The sequence below is a fragment of the Dama dama genome, chromosome 17 (assembly GCF_033118175.1).
Source record: "Dama dama isolate Ldn47 chromosome 17, ASM3311817v1, whole genome shotgun sequence".
Taxonomy (NCBI): domain Eukaryota; kingdom Metazoa; phylum Chordata; class Mammalia; order Artiodactyla; family Cervidae; genus Dama; species Dama dama.
In genome coordinates, this window is record NC_083697.1 from 37,508,578 (window position 1) to 37,524,493 (window position 15,916).

The window sequence follows — 15,916 nt, forward strand, 5'->3', positions numbered from 1 at the left end:
AAGTTCTTTCATATTTCTATTTAAAATTCTATCATTTCCACATCAATTATACTCAGAACCAATTAATATCCAAAGATACGTCATTAGAAGTAGAAAACTTAAACCCTGTTGAGGCTTGAGTGGCTCACTTTGACTTCTGTTTTCTTATCAATTACTTTCGAATCCAAATTTTTACAAAGGTGAAAAGCACCATGGTAGGTATGATGGGAAAAAGAAAGAAAGACAAATACTTAATGTGATTATGATGCCTGGAGGGAACTTATTCTAAAGGAGCTTAAAAATCTACTAGCAAAATTCTGTGGGCAATGATTCCAGAGCCAGTTGTTGGGTAAATACACACTGCTCATTACAATGGTGGAGAAGGAAACGGCAAACCACTCCAGTATTCTTGCCTAGAGAATCCCGTGGACAGAGGAGCCTGGTGGGCTGTCGTCTATGGGGTCACATAGAGTTGGACATGACTGAAGCGACTTAGCAGCAGCAGCATTACAGTGGTAATAAGTATGAAGAAATGGTTAGATAAATGGCAATTTATCTAAAATATTCAAAGCCGACTAAAAATAGGGAAGCTGTTATCTTTCAAACAAGGAAGTAGTTTTGCCAAATCACCTTATTTATCTAGTATTATTAGGAAAGAACTAGTTCTCCTAGAATTATTTTTCCAGCCTTTTCAAACTGAACATCTCTAAGTACTAAAATACTATTTCTATTAAACATTTTGAAGGAATAGGTTTCTAAAATAGAGCCTATGTTTTTTCCTATTTATGAAATTGACCATGACTTTAATCTTTCTTGGTATCTCAGGGTTACTGTTTAAATATTAACTAATAAACTAGCTATATACTATAGTGATACACTTGGAACTGTATTATAATGTAGAGTTATTTTACAGAGAAGGTCCTGCTCTCATAGGATATTTGAATTAGCATATCTCTTTGATTTCTCTTTTTATGTTTCTTGCCTCCTCACAGGGCTTCCTATGCCCTATTCTTGTTGATGTGCCTGCCGTTGTCAAACCTCCTTCAAATTGACATTTTGAGATGTCCAGTGCAAAGAGAAATAACACAAAAAATTCTGATAGGAGTTTCCTTAAGAAAAAGAAATAAGATCCGGATGAGTATTAAAAGGGCATTCTTATGTGTAAGCTACAGGGATTTGATGTTCTTTTTTTTTCTTTTTCTTTTTTTTCATTTTGCTGCTCAGAGATTGTATTCATTTACTTTCAAATTCTTTGTTGTATTCTGAATAGCAAAGGTTTCAGCTATCTCCCATCTGAGTTGGATATAACTTTATATAACACTACTGCATTTTCGGATTTCTAAATATTTTTCTTGTGAAGTCCTTCCAACCAGAAATTAATCTTTAAAAAGGAATAAGCTGCTATATCCTTGTTATGCCAGAAAAGGCAAACAAATTTATTAGCTTAATAATTTGGAGTTTAGCATTAAGGAGTATCAATCACAAATTCTACCATGAGAAATTCTATTGATCTACTTGCTGAAAAGAGAATAACTTTTACTGATTATATTTTTATCAAATAGATATTTTGCTGTGATGAGATTTAGAACAATCAAAGACAGATTCTTAGCACTCTTCGCAGTAGACTTATGAAATTGCTGGACCAAAAATGGAAACATGTAGAATTCTGAACGCAATGCCACCAGAAAATGTCTCTCTACAACTGACCAAAAAAAATCCTTAAAGAAATATCTGGGTGCTTATAATATACCTCCATATTCTGAGCAAATGGATCCTTTGGATCACACAATGTTGAAGATATTCGATGGTTGCCACGGAAACATCGCTGACTTATATTCTGGGGGACTGGAAATGTCTGTCGAATGATGGTTAACCTTCCAATTGACCTTCTTACTAGTTCCTGTACATCCACATCATTTATTTCCTATAAGATAAGAAATGGAAGAATTAGAAATATTATAGTACATAACAGAAATACAAACTATTAATGAGTTGTTATCAGGAAATGCTAAGAGATTCTGTCACTATAATACGTTTGTTTAATGCTTAGCCCACATCCAAGTGAAAACAACACCACATGTTCATTAAAATAATCAACTCATTTGTAGTTGCTGTCTGTGCTTTAAATTATATGCATTTATGTGTATAATTAATGAATGCTTAAATAATTTCAAATGAAGTGATGGACTTAAATACTTTTTATTTATAATAAGTTTATAATATGTTGAATACTTCAGAAAACTGTGTGTTATCTAAACATTGGAAAAGGTCACAAAGTAAGCTGCTATTACACTTAATTATTCATTAATGGATTTCAAGATACTTTGACAACCTAGGAAGACAGTTGTAATGTAAGAGTAATAAATATTGCTATTAGCAATGAAAAGGGGGTTCTTAAATGAGACAGTAGAGAGAGAAAGAGGAGACATCATTTTTTTAAGATTTTCCCAATTATTTCTTAGAACTACTGGTGTTAACTCATGGACTTGTTTTGATAATGAATAGATAAAATGCTCATTAACTGTTGAACTGATATATTAGTATATAATTGTGTTCTTAACATATAGAAAATTCTATTGATTAATACAAAATACACTCCAGTGATGTTTATCCAAATTACTACTAGTTTGCAAATAAGCCTTTGAGAACTCAAAGAAAAGCATTTTCTTCTTCCTTTTCCCAGTCACCATCCAACTCTAGACTCAAACTTTAAGATTTGACTCAATTATGGAAGTGAAAACAAAAAAATAAAATAATATTTTTAACATACATCTGTTCTAATTGAACATTATCCTAATTGGAATTAGAACAGATGTGATCAAAATAAATTTTAGTTTTAATGCAGCCTTTACTTAGGTAGTTTGTAATTCATGGTATCCATCTGAAATCTTTAAAACTGATGGAGACTTTGTAATTAACATAGTATTGCTTTCAACAGATTCTTACAGCAACAGAAATAAAAGATTTGACATAGGATACATAGTGAACTGCAGTGAATATTTCTCAGGTTTGTTTCAAAGAATTATTACAGAATAATGAAAGAGAAAAATATGATTTACAAGTGTAAATTTTCTTAGTCATAGGACATACTAGCTTTAAAATCCATCCTTTATTTATGATCTTTATGAAATAAAGATTTTTCTGAAAATAAAATAACACCTGCCGTCAGCCATATCCAGTATAATATCCTGGATTTTCAGTCAATTAATGTACCATAAAGATGATTTTTCTCAGTTTAAAATGCTGTGTTTTTCCTCAGTGTGTATCATTTCACTGGCTACCAAAATTTCTGTCTGGCAAAAGCAGGTTAGTTTTTAATTCTCTGCCATCTACTCACAAAGTAAAATTAAACAATGTCTACAGTGTCTATCAATTTCATTTTCGGTCTGAACTTTAAACAGGAAATGTTTAAAATCAATTTTTATTGTTATTCAATGTTATTACATGCTTAAATTTTTTTCATATTATGCAGATAAGCATCTTGATTTTTAAAAAGCAGTGAAAAATTCTACCACTCTCTCATAATATTGACTAAGTGGTGTTATATATGTGGTCTTTTTTCTTTAGCAATATCAGATTTATCAATATTTTGTCAAGTAGCACTATTTCTACATGCTCCACCATTGCTGAACTACAAATCAGCATATAGAACAAAAACTTACATTTATTAAGATCCTACTATATTTTGGGAAAAATACTAAGTACTTAACACATTATTTCATTTCCTGCTAAAAACTACATTCTGATTCAGATGTTGTTAATTCTCATTTACAAATAAAGAAGTAGGGAGATTCCAAGTTCTTCATCAACACACCCTTTACTCATAAAAAGATTTTATCAATGTCATCAAAAGACACTCTCTGAAGTAATCATGTAAGGAATCCATTTTTCCTTACAGGAATTATTTATATTAATATTCATGAATGATAGGAATTAAAACAATAAAGATACATTATTCTAGAATTTAATAGCCTAATGATTCTATAAGGAATGTTATAGTCATCTATCAGGAGTCAAAGTCTTTGAGGACTATTTTTAAATCCACAAAAAAGGATGGTTACTTTTTACAAGTTCCAAAAGCTGAAGTTCACAGATGTCTAAATGACTAAACTATATCTGAGAAAATGTCAATTTGAATTGAATATATTTTGCCTATTATTATTTGAGGAAGGGGGAAAAAAAGTAATTTTCTGGTAGGAAAGAATCTGCCATTCTGAATGAAGTTAACAGACAATCTGTCTCAAAAAATTCACTTGCAGTTTTAGTTTTGACACCTGATCTCAAAAATAGTTTGATAGTGATATGAAAACTTGATTAGGTAGCTATTTTATATTTACAGATCGTCTGCATTCCAGAAGATGCATTTCAAGAGTGGCAAATAAAATGTCATGTAAACAGTGGAAGCCATGTGAATATTTAATCTAGTAAGAAATATTTTTAAAAGAAAAAGAAATTGGTAGGTAAACTGCTTTATTAAAATATGAAGCTGTTGCATAATCGTTTGGAATCTACACTGTTCAAATGTGCAGACTTTTAAAAATGTTAAAATATCTGATTAAAAAAAAATCATATGAAGAACTAGTTTACCACACACTCAACTGAGTCCCCTGTACTACCTAAATATGCTACTCAGTTATATAGACATTTCCTGAGTTTGAAGGAATTTAAAGAAAGTAAACGGCAACCCACTCCAGTGTTCTTGCCTGGAGAATCCCAGGGACGGCAGAGCCTGGTGGGCTGCCATCTATGGGGTCACAAAGAGTCGGACATGACTGAAATGACCTAACAGCAGCAGCAGCAGCAGCAAAGAAAGTAAATTAAAAATTGTCTTTTTTGCATTATTTATTTTAGTGAGCATACTTATGAAATAAGAATATTGCAATGAAAAACAAACAAATATGCTTTAGTGTGCTTAATTTTTCTCAAGTGTTCTTCTTTAAGAGCAGAGCATTCAGCCTTTTATTCTCATAAAAATTATTTACATAGATGATCAAATATTATCAAGAGTCAAATCAATATTTTTGAGAAAAGATTCTTATTCACTTTACTGTGATAGTTTAACATAGGGTGAACTCTGAATGGAGTCAAAGCCAAGGAAGGGGAAAGCTAAAATATCTGGTAGGTCTATAACTCCACCAGAAACAGCCAATTTCCAGAACAAATCTTTTAGGAGAATTGGATCACTCCTGAATCCTTGTAGGATATCAGCTTTAAGCTTAAGTTAATAGAATTCCGGGGAAGGAAAGACTCTCAGAATCTATTAGATCGGATGCCAATCTATATTATATAAACTATTTCAGAATAGGATCCCTTCCTCCTTTCCTATTCTTTTATCTCTTAACATCTAATGAAGTTCTTGGCTTATAGTAGGTATTCATTACATGTATGTCAAATAAAAAACTGAATGAATGGCAAGATTTCAGCAAACTATCTTCGAAAGATAGATCCCTGAAACTTTAAGTAGAGACACCGGGGTGCTTTAATAACTTTATCTATTATAAATAAAGCAGATTTTAGTAATCATATTAAACAGTGTGCTAGGTAGTGTAATTTGAAAAGATCATGCTTATTGTTGTATTGCTGGTATGTTTATGGTCTCCATACTTTAACAAAAAAGATCCTTTGATGCTTCCATAAAGTTTAACAGTAATGTTAAATTATTATACAAATATCATGAAACATGGAACAAAACCAACTGCAGACTATAAGGGTGGAAAGAGGAACAGAATGCCAACTTTCTGCTAGACAGATTAGTAGAGATCAGTTCAATTAATCACCAAATTAGATAAATGAAAAATATTCATTACACACTTTCAAATCTCAACAATAACAGCAACAACTTCTTAACTGCAGAACTAAGCAGTGATTAGCAGAGAATACTGGCTTAAACTAAAAAACTAGTATTTAAATAAGAAGTCAGGACACCAAGGGTCAGGCTTAGTATCATCAGGGAATAGAAGACTACATATAGCATTACGCTTCTTGCTGCTCTAAACAGTGTGTATATATAAATATATATATACATTAAGAGGTATTGAAACACTAAGTGGTATTGACCTGCTCTGCCTAAAATTACATCTCTGCTCAAGGACTAATAAGGAGGGCTATGGGTAAAAAAGAGCTAAGGGTTTCAGTAACGGTAAAAGTGAAGTTACATTTATAACAATTTACAGTAGGAAACTAACATGTGAATAAGAAAAGAACAGGTTTTCTACACTGTGTTCTATACTTCTAATATGTATTTATGTATGTATATCTTCCTATCTGAATTTCTAACTTGTAAAACTTAAATAAAGTGCTAGGCCATCTGCTTCGGGACCCTGAAGGGATGACCATACTTATAAGGAAAGGCTGTTCTCTGCTGGATCACCTGATTGCAGGGAAAAGATAAATACCATTTCCAACTACTAGCATATGATTGATTACACCATATGAGCTAGCATAGCCTCTCATTATTATAGCACAGTTGGTGCAAATGAAACAAATATACTGTTTTCAAGCTTCAGCATCAATTTGTATCATGATGCACGATGCCAACTTTGATTTATAGTTTCTCTTTGAGAAACTGTTGGTACAATAAGATTAAGTAAATGTTTGCAAACCATTTTAAAATTAGCAACAAAATAGTAGCTACACAAACCAAACTAATCAGATTCACAATTTCCATGCTCAAACAAAATGGGCATTTGCAAGTTGTTGGACTTTGTTGTTGTTGTTGCTCCTTTTAGAGTTTATTATTTTCCTAGAAAACTTGAGGAATTCATGTTTCTTATTTTATGAAAATTAAGATAAATTTTGATTCATTCATTATAAACAGACCTATAAAAGAAAGAAAGGTAGTGAGACTCAAGTTTCCTGAGGCATATTTCAGAGAGAATAAGGTGGTTGGATGGAATCATGTAGAATTAAGAGGGCTGAGCACAGATACATATATGGATGATATTTCTTAGTGATGAAAGCACAGAAAATATGCTTGATCTCTGATTTTTTTTAACCTAGTTTAGGGAAAAAATATAATAACCAATGTAAACAGTGTGGGCTATGACCATGAGATTTTTCAAAGACTAAGTGGTAGTGACCTGCTCTGCCTAAAATTACATCTCTGCTCAAGAACTAGTAAGGAGGACTGTGAGTAAAAAAGAGATAAGGGTTTCAGTAATGGTAAAAGTGAAGCTATAGTTATAGCAATTTACAGTGGGAAACTAACATGTAGATGAGAAAATAACCGAGGTTTTCTATACTGTGTTCTATACTTCTAATATTTTTTGAGTTATTAGTGAGTTAGATTGTTTTTTGTGTGAGTTTTTTTTTGTAAAATAGGGACTCAAATTATGAAATAATTGTTGAAAGACATCATTTGCTCTAATATTTTATGAAATAAAACTTAAGGAGAAGTTTAACAGAATGAGTTACAATCTTTATGAAAGATATAGTAATATAAGCTATTGCTCTTTCCATGATAGTCATCATAAATGAAATACATACTACTCAAACTTCCTCTTTATAATATGAAAAAGCAATTTCTTCCATAGCACAAATTGACAAGCAAGCAGTAGACAGATGGTCATTGGTGTCATGGGAAGCTGTCTCTACCTGGGCTCACATTTTCAAGATGCAAGGATAACATTAGAAGTTAAGTTGAATATGGTGAAAAAGTTAATTCAGGGGTCCTTTCGGCAATCTTACCAAAGAATAGAAAGGAATGGGCATTTCCATTTATCAGTTATAAGTGTTAATTTGTTTGATTAATCCATGTCTCTAAAGAGGCAAGAAATCACTTTTCCCCCCAGTCATCGATACTGACACAAACAAGTAAAACAGCTCCAGTTTTTTTCATATCAAAAAAGCTGTGTGGCCTATTCCCCATCAGAAGGTGGGTGTGAAACAAAAACAAGAAATTAGGAGGATTCTCTATTTCAAAAAATAGTAATCCAGAAAATATTAAGCTAAAGACAAAAAGTAAAAGAAAACTTACTGGTTCCTATAAGATTGAAATTTAGGAGCATAAATTTCAAAAATATAATCTATAAGGAAAATTATTAAAAAAAAAAAAAGCAACAGCAACCAAAACTTTAGACTGGCAAAGACTAAGTTTTAAATCCCATTATTACCACTTAATAGTTGTGTAATATTTGACAAACCATTCGATTTATTTGAATCTTAGATTCTTTGGGAAGAAAAGAGATGAAAGTACATAGAAAAGGTATTTCTAGGTGTGTGGTTGGTTTGTGGTCTCCATTTTCCCTTAATCCATCCTGATGTTTAGTCATTCTAGATTGACTTAAAAACTACATTGAAAAGTAGATCTGACATACACACATTATCTGCGGGGATCTCTGAAGAACACATCTTAATCTGACATAAGAAATACACTGACACATCATATAGACTCAAAGTCTGGCAGGCCAAAAACAGGTTTGTAAAAGGTTTCCAGTGCCTTTAAACTGAACAAAAAAGAACCATCAAGAGAGCTAAAATTCATCAATGGAGGGTGTTGTAGGAGAAACAATTTGAAACTAAGAATCATTTTTATTTCTCTGTACAAGGAAAGGCAAGACCAAATTTCCTCAATACTTCATAACACTTTATTATTCCACAAAATAATATGTGAGCAAGTGATCTGTGAACTTTTAATGTACTCTGATCATTATTGCAGTACCATTTACTGAGTGTCATTTGTCAGGCACCATGTTAAGAACATTCAATAATATTTCACTTAATTTTCATTAAGAGCTGGTAAAGTAAATGTTGTTATACATATGGCACAAACTAACAAATAACTCCTGAGGCACAGGATATTTTATTATATATTCATAGTAACACAGCTATGAACCAATTTCAAAGTCAGGATTGAGCCTATCTTGCTGAATTCAAGACTAGAGTTCTTGCCAAAAATGCTACTTTGCTCCTGAGATAAAATGTATTATTCTATAATTCAACATTAGTATCACTTGATAAACAACACATTATTTTTTCCATAAGTAATAGATACACTGAATACTAGATCTTTATCTCATTATTTGTCCCTGAATGATCTACTCATTTTCCGTTCTAACTCTTGACTGGCAGGTGCTAATGGAACAACTTATTTCACAGGGCTCTCGTATTTTTAATGTTATGCACTGTTTCTGCAAAAAAAAAAAAAGAAATCTTTCACAAGAAATTTGACAAGTTGGTGGATTTTAAAACAGTTGTGTTTCTTTATGAAAAGCAAAACAATCTGCTCTTATTTATTCATATTCATGTAAGGAACTATTTAATCCACTTGTAAGGGGGTGGGATATAAAAGTTCTAGAAACAACAGTAAAATATAAATGGAACACAGGCCCTCCACTGGGAGGAATTCACTTTGCTTACAAAGAAGAACTGTACTTTTTATAAAAATGATCTCTGATGTAGGCAGTGTGTGCCAACGGAAAAGGCTAAAAGATACTCAGTGGGGAGGACGGTCTCTATTTTATTCAAACAAAGCCCTTTATAATTTGCAAAAACTCCTTATTCTATTTTATTTAACAGCATCCTTTCAGTGAGCTGAAAGTTTACTCTCTGCTCTGTTTCCTGTTAGAAATTCAAGGCTGTGGCTGTGACTATACATATGAAAATAGGACTCCAGAGTTGACAGTAAGGTTCAGTTAGATTTACCTCATTTATAATGATCCAGTGACAGTCAAAAGCAACCAAATTAGTCTCCACAACCTGGAATAGAAAAGAAACCAGCTATCAGTCAGCATTAATTGTGAAAAACAAACCAAACTAAAGAGATATACTTGACAAATGACAAAAATACATCACATGTTGGAAAGGTCTTCTTTAGTCAATTGAAAACAGAAAACCATTACAGTAAAACATGGTAGAAGCATTTGTGTTCATCTTGTAAGTGCAGTGTAGACTCTCTAAGTTTGAAAATAAAGTTAATTAACAGCCTAGAAAAACAAAACCTTCAAATGAAAAAAGACAAATAATACTGTTTTTGTGATTTAACTGAGTAGAATTCGCATTGAATTTCCTAGTCCAAATAAAGCTTTGATGACCTTGTATCATCTACCTAATAAATATCTAAGTACATATCCCTCCATAATCTGGCTTGAACTTAACATTCTTATCTGTTAGTTCCTTGTGCATATGTTGTGTCATTGTCTTGACAAAGTAAAATGTCCACGTTCTAAAAAGTTTTGGTTATGTGTATTGAGGACATTATATTAGCACAAGTTATAGTTGGTTAATTTCAGTAGTTTTGCTAACAATATGAGCAGAAAGAAAACTTATGTAAAAGGAAAAGTAAACTATGTATAGGTAGCAATCTTGATTGAATAGCTTTGAATAAATTGATTCTAAATAATCCTTGGCTTAGGCCAAAAATGCATTGCAAAACCCTATTGCAATGCATTTCCATTCTATCCAACTTTATCGTGAACATCCTAAGACATGTTCTTATGATTCATGCCATGGAACATATAGATAAATGTTAGGTTAGATTGTTTAATAAGAGATTGCTGTGTTATTTTCAGCAGGAACACCAAAAGATCAGGTTATAAATGAAGATGCTTTCTAATAACTAGCAAGAGATTGTAATAAAGTGTGAATTACTTTTGGAGAGGAAAATGGCAATCCACTCCAGTATTCTTGTCTGGAGAATCCCATGGATAGAGAAGCCTGGCAGGCTACAGTCCATGGGGTTGCAGGGAGTCGGACACAACTGAGCGACTAACGCATATGCAATGCATAAATTTCTTCTCGGGGCTAGTCTTTGTCCTATTGAGAAATGCCTACTGAAAGATCCACTGAATCATGAGAAACACAATTGGAAATACATTTATGTGAGTCAATCCTTTCTCAAGTATATAATTATTTGCAGAATATTTTTAAAATTTTGGTATAAATTTTATACTATTTCCATATACATCATCACATAGATTCCTATGACCTTACTAAGGTGCCTTGATAATATCTTATCATAGAAGCGAGGACATGTGATCTATTTTTAAGCTATACCATTATTATTGCTTTCAAAATATATACACGTTCAACTTTAGGTGAAACAATGCAGAAACTATGACCAATGGCAGATTTCCATTTTAGCTTAAAAAGTCATTTTATACCAGTAATGGCATTCATTATTTCTAATTTAACAATTACTTTATTTTAATCATCTTAGATAAACTATCACCAGTAATTTATTAGCAATAAAAAGTGTTATACAAAAAAAGTGTTGTAAAAAGATATACATCTATTTATATTAAGTGTATTTTATATATTATGTTGATTTCTATATATGACCTACTATTATATCTATACTAGTGTGTAATATATGTATATATTCATATATTCATATATCTCCAGAGAAATAAATTTTACAGTAGAGTTAAAAGAAAAGGTAAAAAGGAGAGATAATAATGTTGTTTATGTTTTTCCCAATCAAATGGAGCTAAGGTGAACACTCTTAGGAAAGACATATTTACATAAAAAGAAATTCTCAGTTATTTTTGTAGATAACAAATATCAAACAACTATTATAAATACTAAATCAATATATCTATCGATAATTTAACTTTCTATTAATATTAATCACTTTCCATTTGATATATTTTAGCCTAAGTAATGTATCAAACTAACTGCATTACCAGCTTGAAGGACTGAATTAGTAATACAGCTGGACAAAGGATTAAGAAGATTTGTAAGACATTCTAGAGTATTTTAAGTCTTCATATTTATTTACACTTATATTAGGGGCTTTCCCAGTGGCTTAGTGGTTGAAGAGTCTGTCTGTAAGGCAGGAGACTTGCAGGAGACACAGGTTTGATCCCTGGGTCAGGAAGATCCCCTGGAGTAGGAAATGGCAACTGACTGCATTATATGTTTGCCTGGAAAATCCCATGGACAGAGGAACCTGGCTGGTCTCAGGATCATGATGCTGCAAAAAGAGTAGGACACAACTGAGCAACTAAACAACATACTAGAACTCTGAAGAGAGAAATTGTTTCTTTTTCTTATCTTCCTTACTTAAGTAGCACATTTCCTATTTCAGCAGTAAACATATTTGAAGCCAATGAAAAGGATTAAACAATTTGATTGAAATATTTGTTCCCTTTTATTTTTCTAGTGGGAACCTATTTTATACCTAAATCCATCACTGTTATAGTTGTTTGGTTTCATTCTGTGGACTTGTATAAATGTTTAGCAAGTTATGTCAACCTAACTATACTATTTAATCCCAAATTTCAATTTTTGTTGATAGTTAAGAAATAATAAAGGTCCTAAAAATAATGTATACTGTATTACCATATAATAATAAGCACTGCCCAAAAGATCACGTGATGCTTGGGCTATCAAAAGACACTGGCAGTAAGAAAAGACTAACCAATGGTTTAACTAGTAGGTTTGGTTACAATATAACAGGAATAAAGGAAGCAGGGGTTTTTCTCGGTCATCTGTTTCTCTCCCCTCTTGTCCCATGCTTCTCGCTTATCACTTCATATGTATACATTAATAACATAGAGGGAGCCAGGTTCATATTCATATAGAGTTGCTTCCACATCAACGTAGAGTAACACAGTTATAACAAATGAGACTATCCTACTTCCCAAGCAGCTTAGCTTACTTTAAGAAAATTGAACAAAAAAGGGGGAAAAAAATCAAGTCCTGTCAGAAAGACAAGCGATGAGTAAGGACAGACCATCTGTCACTGGCAGGAACTTTAGAACTTCTGAATCTTTGGAAAAGCCCGACAATTTATCACCATGTCTTCCATCATCCGTTCTCAAATCTTCAGACGTGCTAAATATAAGACAATCCGAAGCAAAGAAACTGCCGGAGCGTATATCTCACTGGTAATAAATGTGGAACAGTTCCTATGAGCACAGAGGACAATTTAATTGACGCAACAATAACAGCAGCATGCTGTTTTTCACTCAACCCTTTAGCTTAACTTAATTGAGCTCACTCCCTGTGCAGGATATGCTATGTAACCCACATTTGTGCGAAGGGTTCCCGTGCTCTGGGCATCTGCAGCAGCAAAGATACCAGCTGTTTGCTTGCTCCTACTGCCCATTCCAAATTGTCAATTGGAATCCTTGAGTGATAGTCTGCCTTGGGAAAGGCACTCGCAGTTATTTGGAGCAAGTGGCCAGAGAAATACTGAAAAGTAACTCCCATCCTGGCTCCTCATCTACTGCAAAACTATAGCTTATATCTGCACTTCTCAAACTGTATTCTGTGGGACACTATTTTCACTATAATTTGTAAGCCTTCTGTAGCCAAACCTGATTTAGAAATGTTGAGTTAAGCCACGTTAAAGAGATGCATTACTGCATTAATCCTCAAAGCTTTTAATAGGTTAATATCAATACTGAAATATAACTAACATAAAAGTCATATTAATGTGCAATATTGTTTCATACATTATTATTTTGAGCATATGGCTTCAGACTTAAGAGCATGAGCTCTGAAGTCAGAGAGTTTTCTCCATTATCTTATAGTGTGACTTTGAACATATGACCAGTTCTGGGGCCTCAGTTTCCTTCTTTGTTATTAGGGTTAATGACAGGACCCACAACTAAACTACCACCAGGAGAGTCACGACAAAGGTTAAATGCAATAATAGCACATATTAAACTCTCAGTGAATACCATCACCTCATATTTTAATAAATGTGCTTTACAGATCTCCAAGGTACTTGGAATTTAGCATATTCCAAAAGATTTTGATCATGGAAACCATTTTTCCCCACTACAAATCTCATGGTATTAGTACTTTTGGGGAGATGTGTAGACTGGAACCTATGCTAATTTAGTCACACATATCTAAGAGTTCTAAATTTGTACTGAAGCACCATGAGAAAATTCATAATTCCAAAAGCATGGCCTTATAATAATCCTAGAGAGAGTTTTCCAACTAATAAAGGAAATTTTTTTCACCAAACAAAAACTTATACAAAAAGTTGAATCAACATATTTTATGTAAAACCCAAATGCATATGTAATAGTTCTAACAAAATAGTAGTACTTGTTCTCCTTTTCATTTTATATTAAATCTTCTAAACTTTTTTATCCATTTCTAGTTAAAATAAGATAAAACCAAATCAAATCATTATTTCTTTTCCAATAAAATATAGAAAGGTATATATCAAGAATAAAATTTATAGTACATAATAGATTATTAGCAAGGAATTCATGGATTTACAGTACAAACTCGATATCCAACTGCCTGAGTGTCATATATGGGTCAATTGTACTATTAACACAATAGAGTTCTGCTATAAAACACAATATAATTAAATACTATAATTTTCTGAACTACAGAGTCATAATACAAAACTCCAGACTTCAGGTACACTAAATATGCACATGACTTTGCTTTGTTTTTGCTTTTAGCTTATTTGGTCTTCTTCTCACTAGAAGAAGTGAGTTCAGTTTAGTTCAGTCCCTCAGTCATGTCAAATTCTTTGCAACCCCATGGACTTCACCACACCAGGTCTCCCTGTCCATTACCAACTCCCGGACTTTACTCAAACTCATGTCCATTGAGTCAGCAATGCCATACAACCACCTCATCTTCAGTCAGCCCCTTCTCCTGCCTTCAATCTTTCCCAGCATCAGGGTCTTTTCAAATGAGTCAGTTCTTCACATCAGGTGGCCAAAGTATTGGAGTTTCAGCTTTAGCATCAGTCTTTCCAATGAATATTCAGGACTGATTTCCTTTAGGATGGACTAGTTGGATCTCCTTGCTGTCCAAGGGACTCTCAGAGTCTTCTCCAACACCACAGTTCAAAGCATCAATTCTTGGGCACTCAGCTTTCTTTATAGTCCAACTCTCACTTCCATACATGACTATTGGAAAAAACACAGCTCTCTCTAGACAGACCTTTATTGCCAAATAAAGTCTCTGCTTTTTAATAAGCTGTCTAGGTTGGTCATAACTTTTTTTCCAAGAAGCAAGCGGCTTTTAATTTCCTGGCTGCAGTCACCATCTGCAGTGATTTTGGAGCCTCCCAAAAGAGTCTGTCACTATTTCCACTGTTTCCCCATCTATTTGTCATGAAGTGATGGGACCAGATGCCATGATCTTAGTTTTCTGAATGTTGAGTTATAAGTCAACTTCTTAACTCTCCTCTTTCACTTTCATCAAGCAGCTCTTTAGTTCTCTGCTTTCTGCCATAAGGGTGGTGTCATCCTTATGACACCTATCTGATACGCTAGCAAAGGAATGCTCAAAATTCTCCAGGTCAGTCTTCAACAGTATGCGAACCACTGGATTTAGAAAAGGCAGAGGAACCGGAGATCAAATTGCCATGGTCTTAGTTTTCTGAGGTTACATTTTCTAAGGTTAGTTTTTCTAAGGTTTTCTTAGTTTTCCTAAGGTTTTCCTAAGTTTTTTCTTAGTTTTTCTAAGGTTAAGAAAACTAAGTTTTCTTAATTTTCTTAGCATATCTGAGGTTATTGATATTTCTCCCAGAAATCTTGATTTCAGCTTGTGCTTCAACCAGTCCAGCATTTCTCATGATGAACTTTGAATATACGTTAAATAAGCAAGGTGACATATACATACTCTGGACGTATTCCTTTCCCATGGAACCAGTCTGTTGTTCTGTGTTCAGTTCTAACTGTTGCTTCTTGACCTGCATACAGATTTCTCAGGAGGCAGGCCAGGTGGTCTGGTATTCCCATCTCTTTAAGAATTTTCCACAGTTTGTTGTGATCCACACAGTCAAAGGTTTTGGCATAGTCAATAAAGCAGAAGTAGATGTTTTTCTGGAACTCTTACTTTTCAATGATCCAGCAGATGTTGGCGATTTGATCTCTGGTTCCTCTGTCTTTTCTAAATCCAGCAGTTCACATACTGTTGAAGACTGGTGGGAGAATTTTGAGCATTCCTTTGCTAGCATATGAGAAGAGTGCAATTCTGTGGTAGTTTGAGCATTCTTTGGCATTGCCTTTCTTTG

The 15,916-nt window shown here is 33.2% G+C and overlaps 1 protein-coding gene across 1 annotated transcript in view; it reads right to left on the reverse strand.

Annotated features, from left to right (window-relative positions):
* Positions 1 to 15,916, reverse strand: part of GRID2 (glutamate ionotropic receptor delta type subunit 2) — a 1,497,839-nt gene that overhangs the window by 569,467 nt on the left and 912,456 nt on the right. Inside the window, exons 5-6 of the mRNA XM_061164751.1 lie at positions 9,622 to 9,675; positions 1,730 to 1,903 (exon numbers count right to left, since the gene is read on the reverse strand). Of these exons, the coding sequence (XP_061020734.1) occupies positions 1,730 to 1,903; positions 9,622 to 9,675 (228 nt within the window). The remainder of the gene's footprint in view (positions 1 to 1,729; positions 1,904 to 9,621; positions 9,676 to 15,916) is intronic.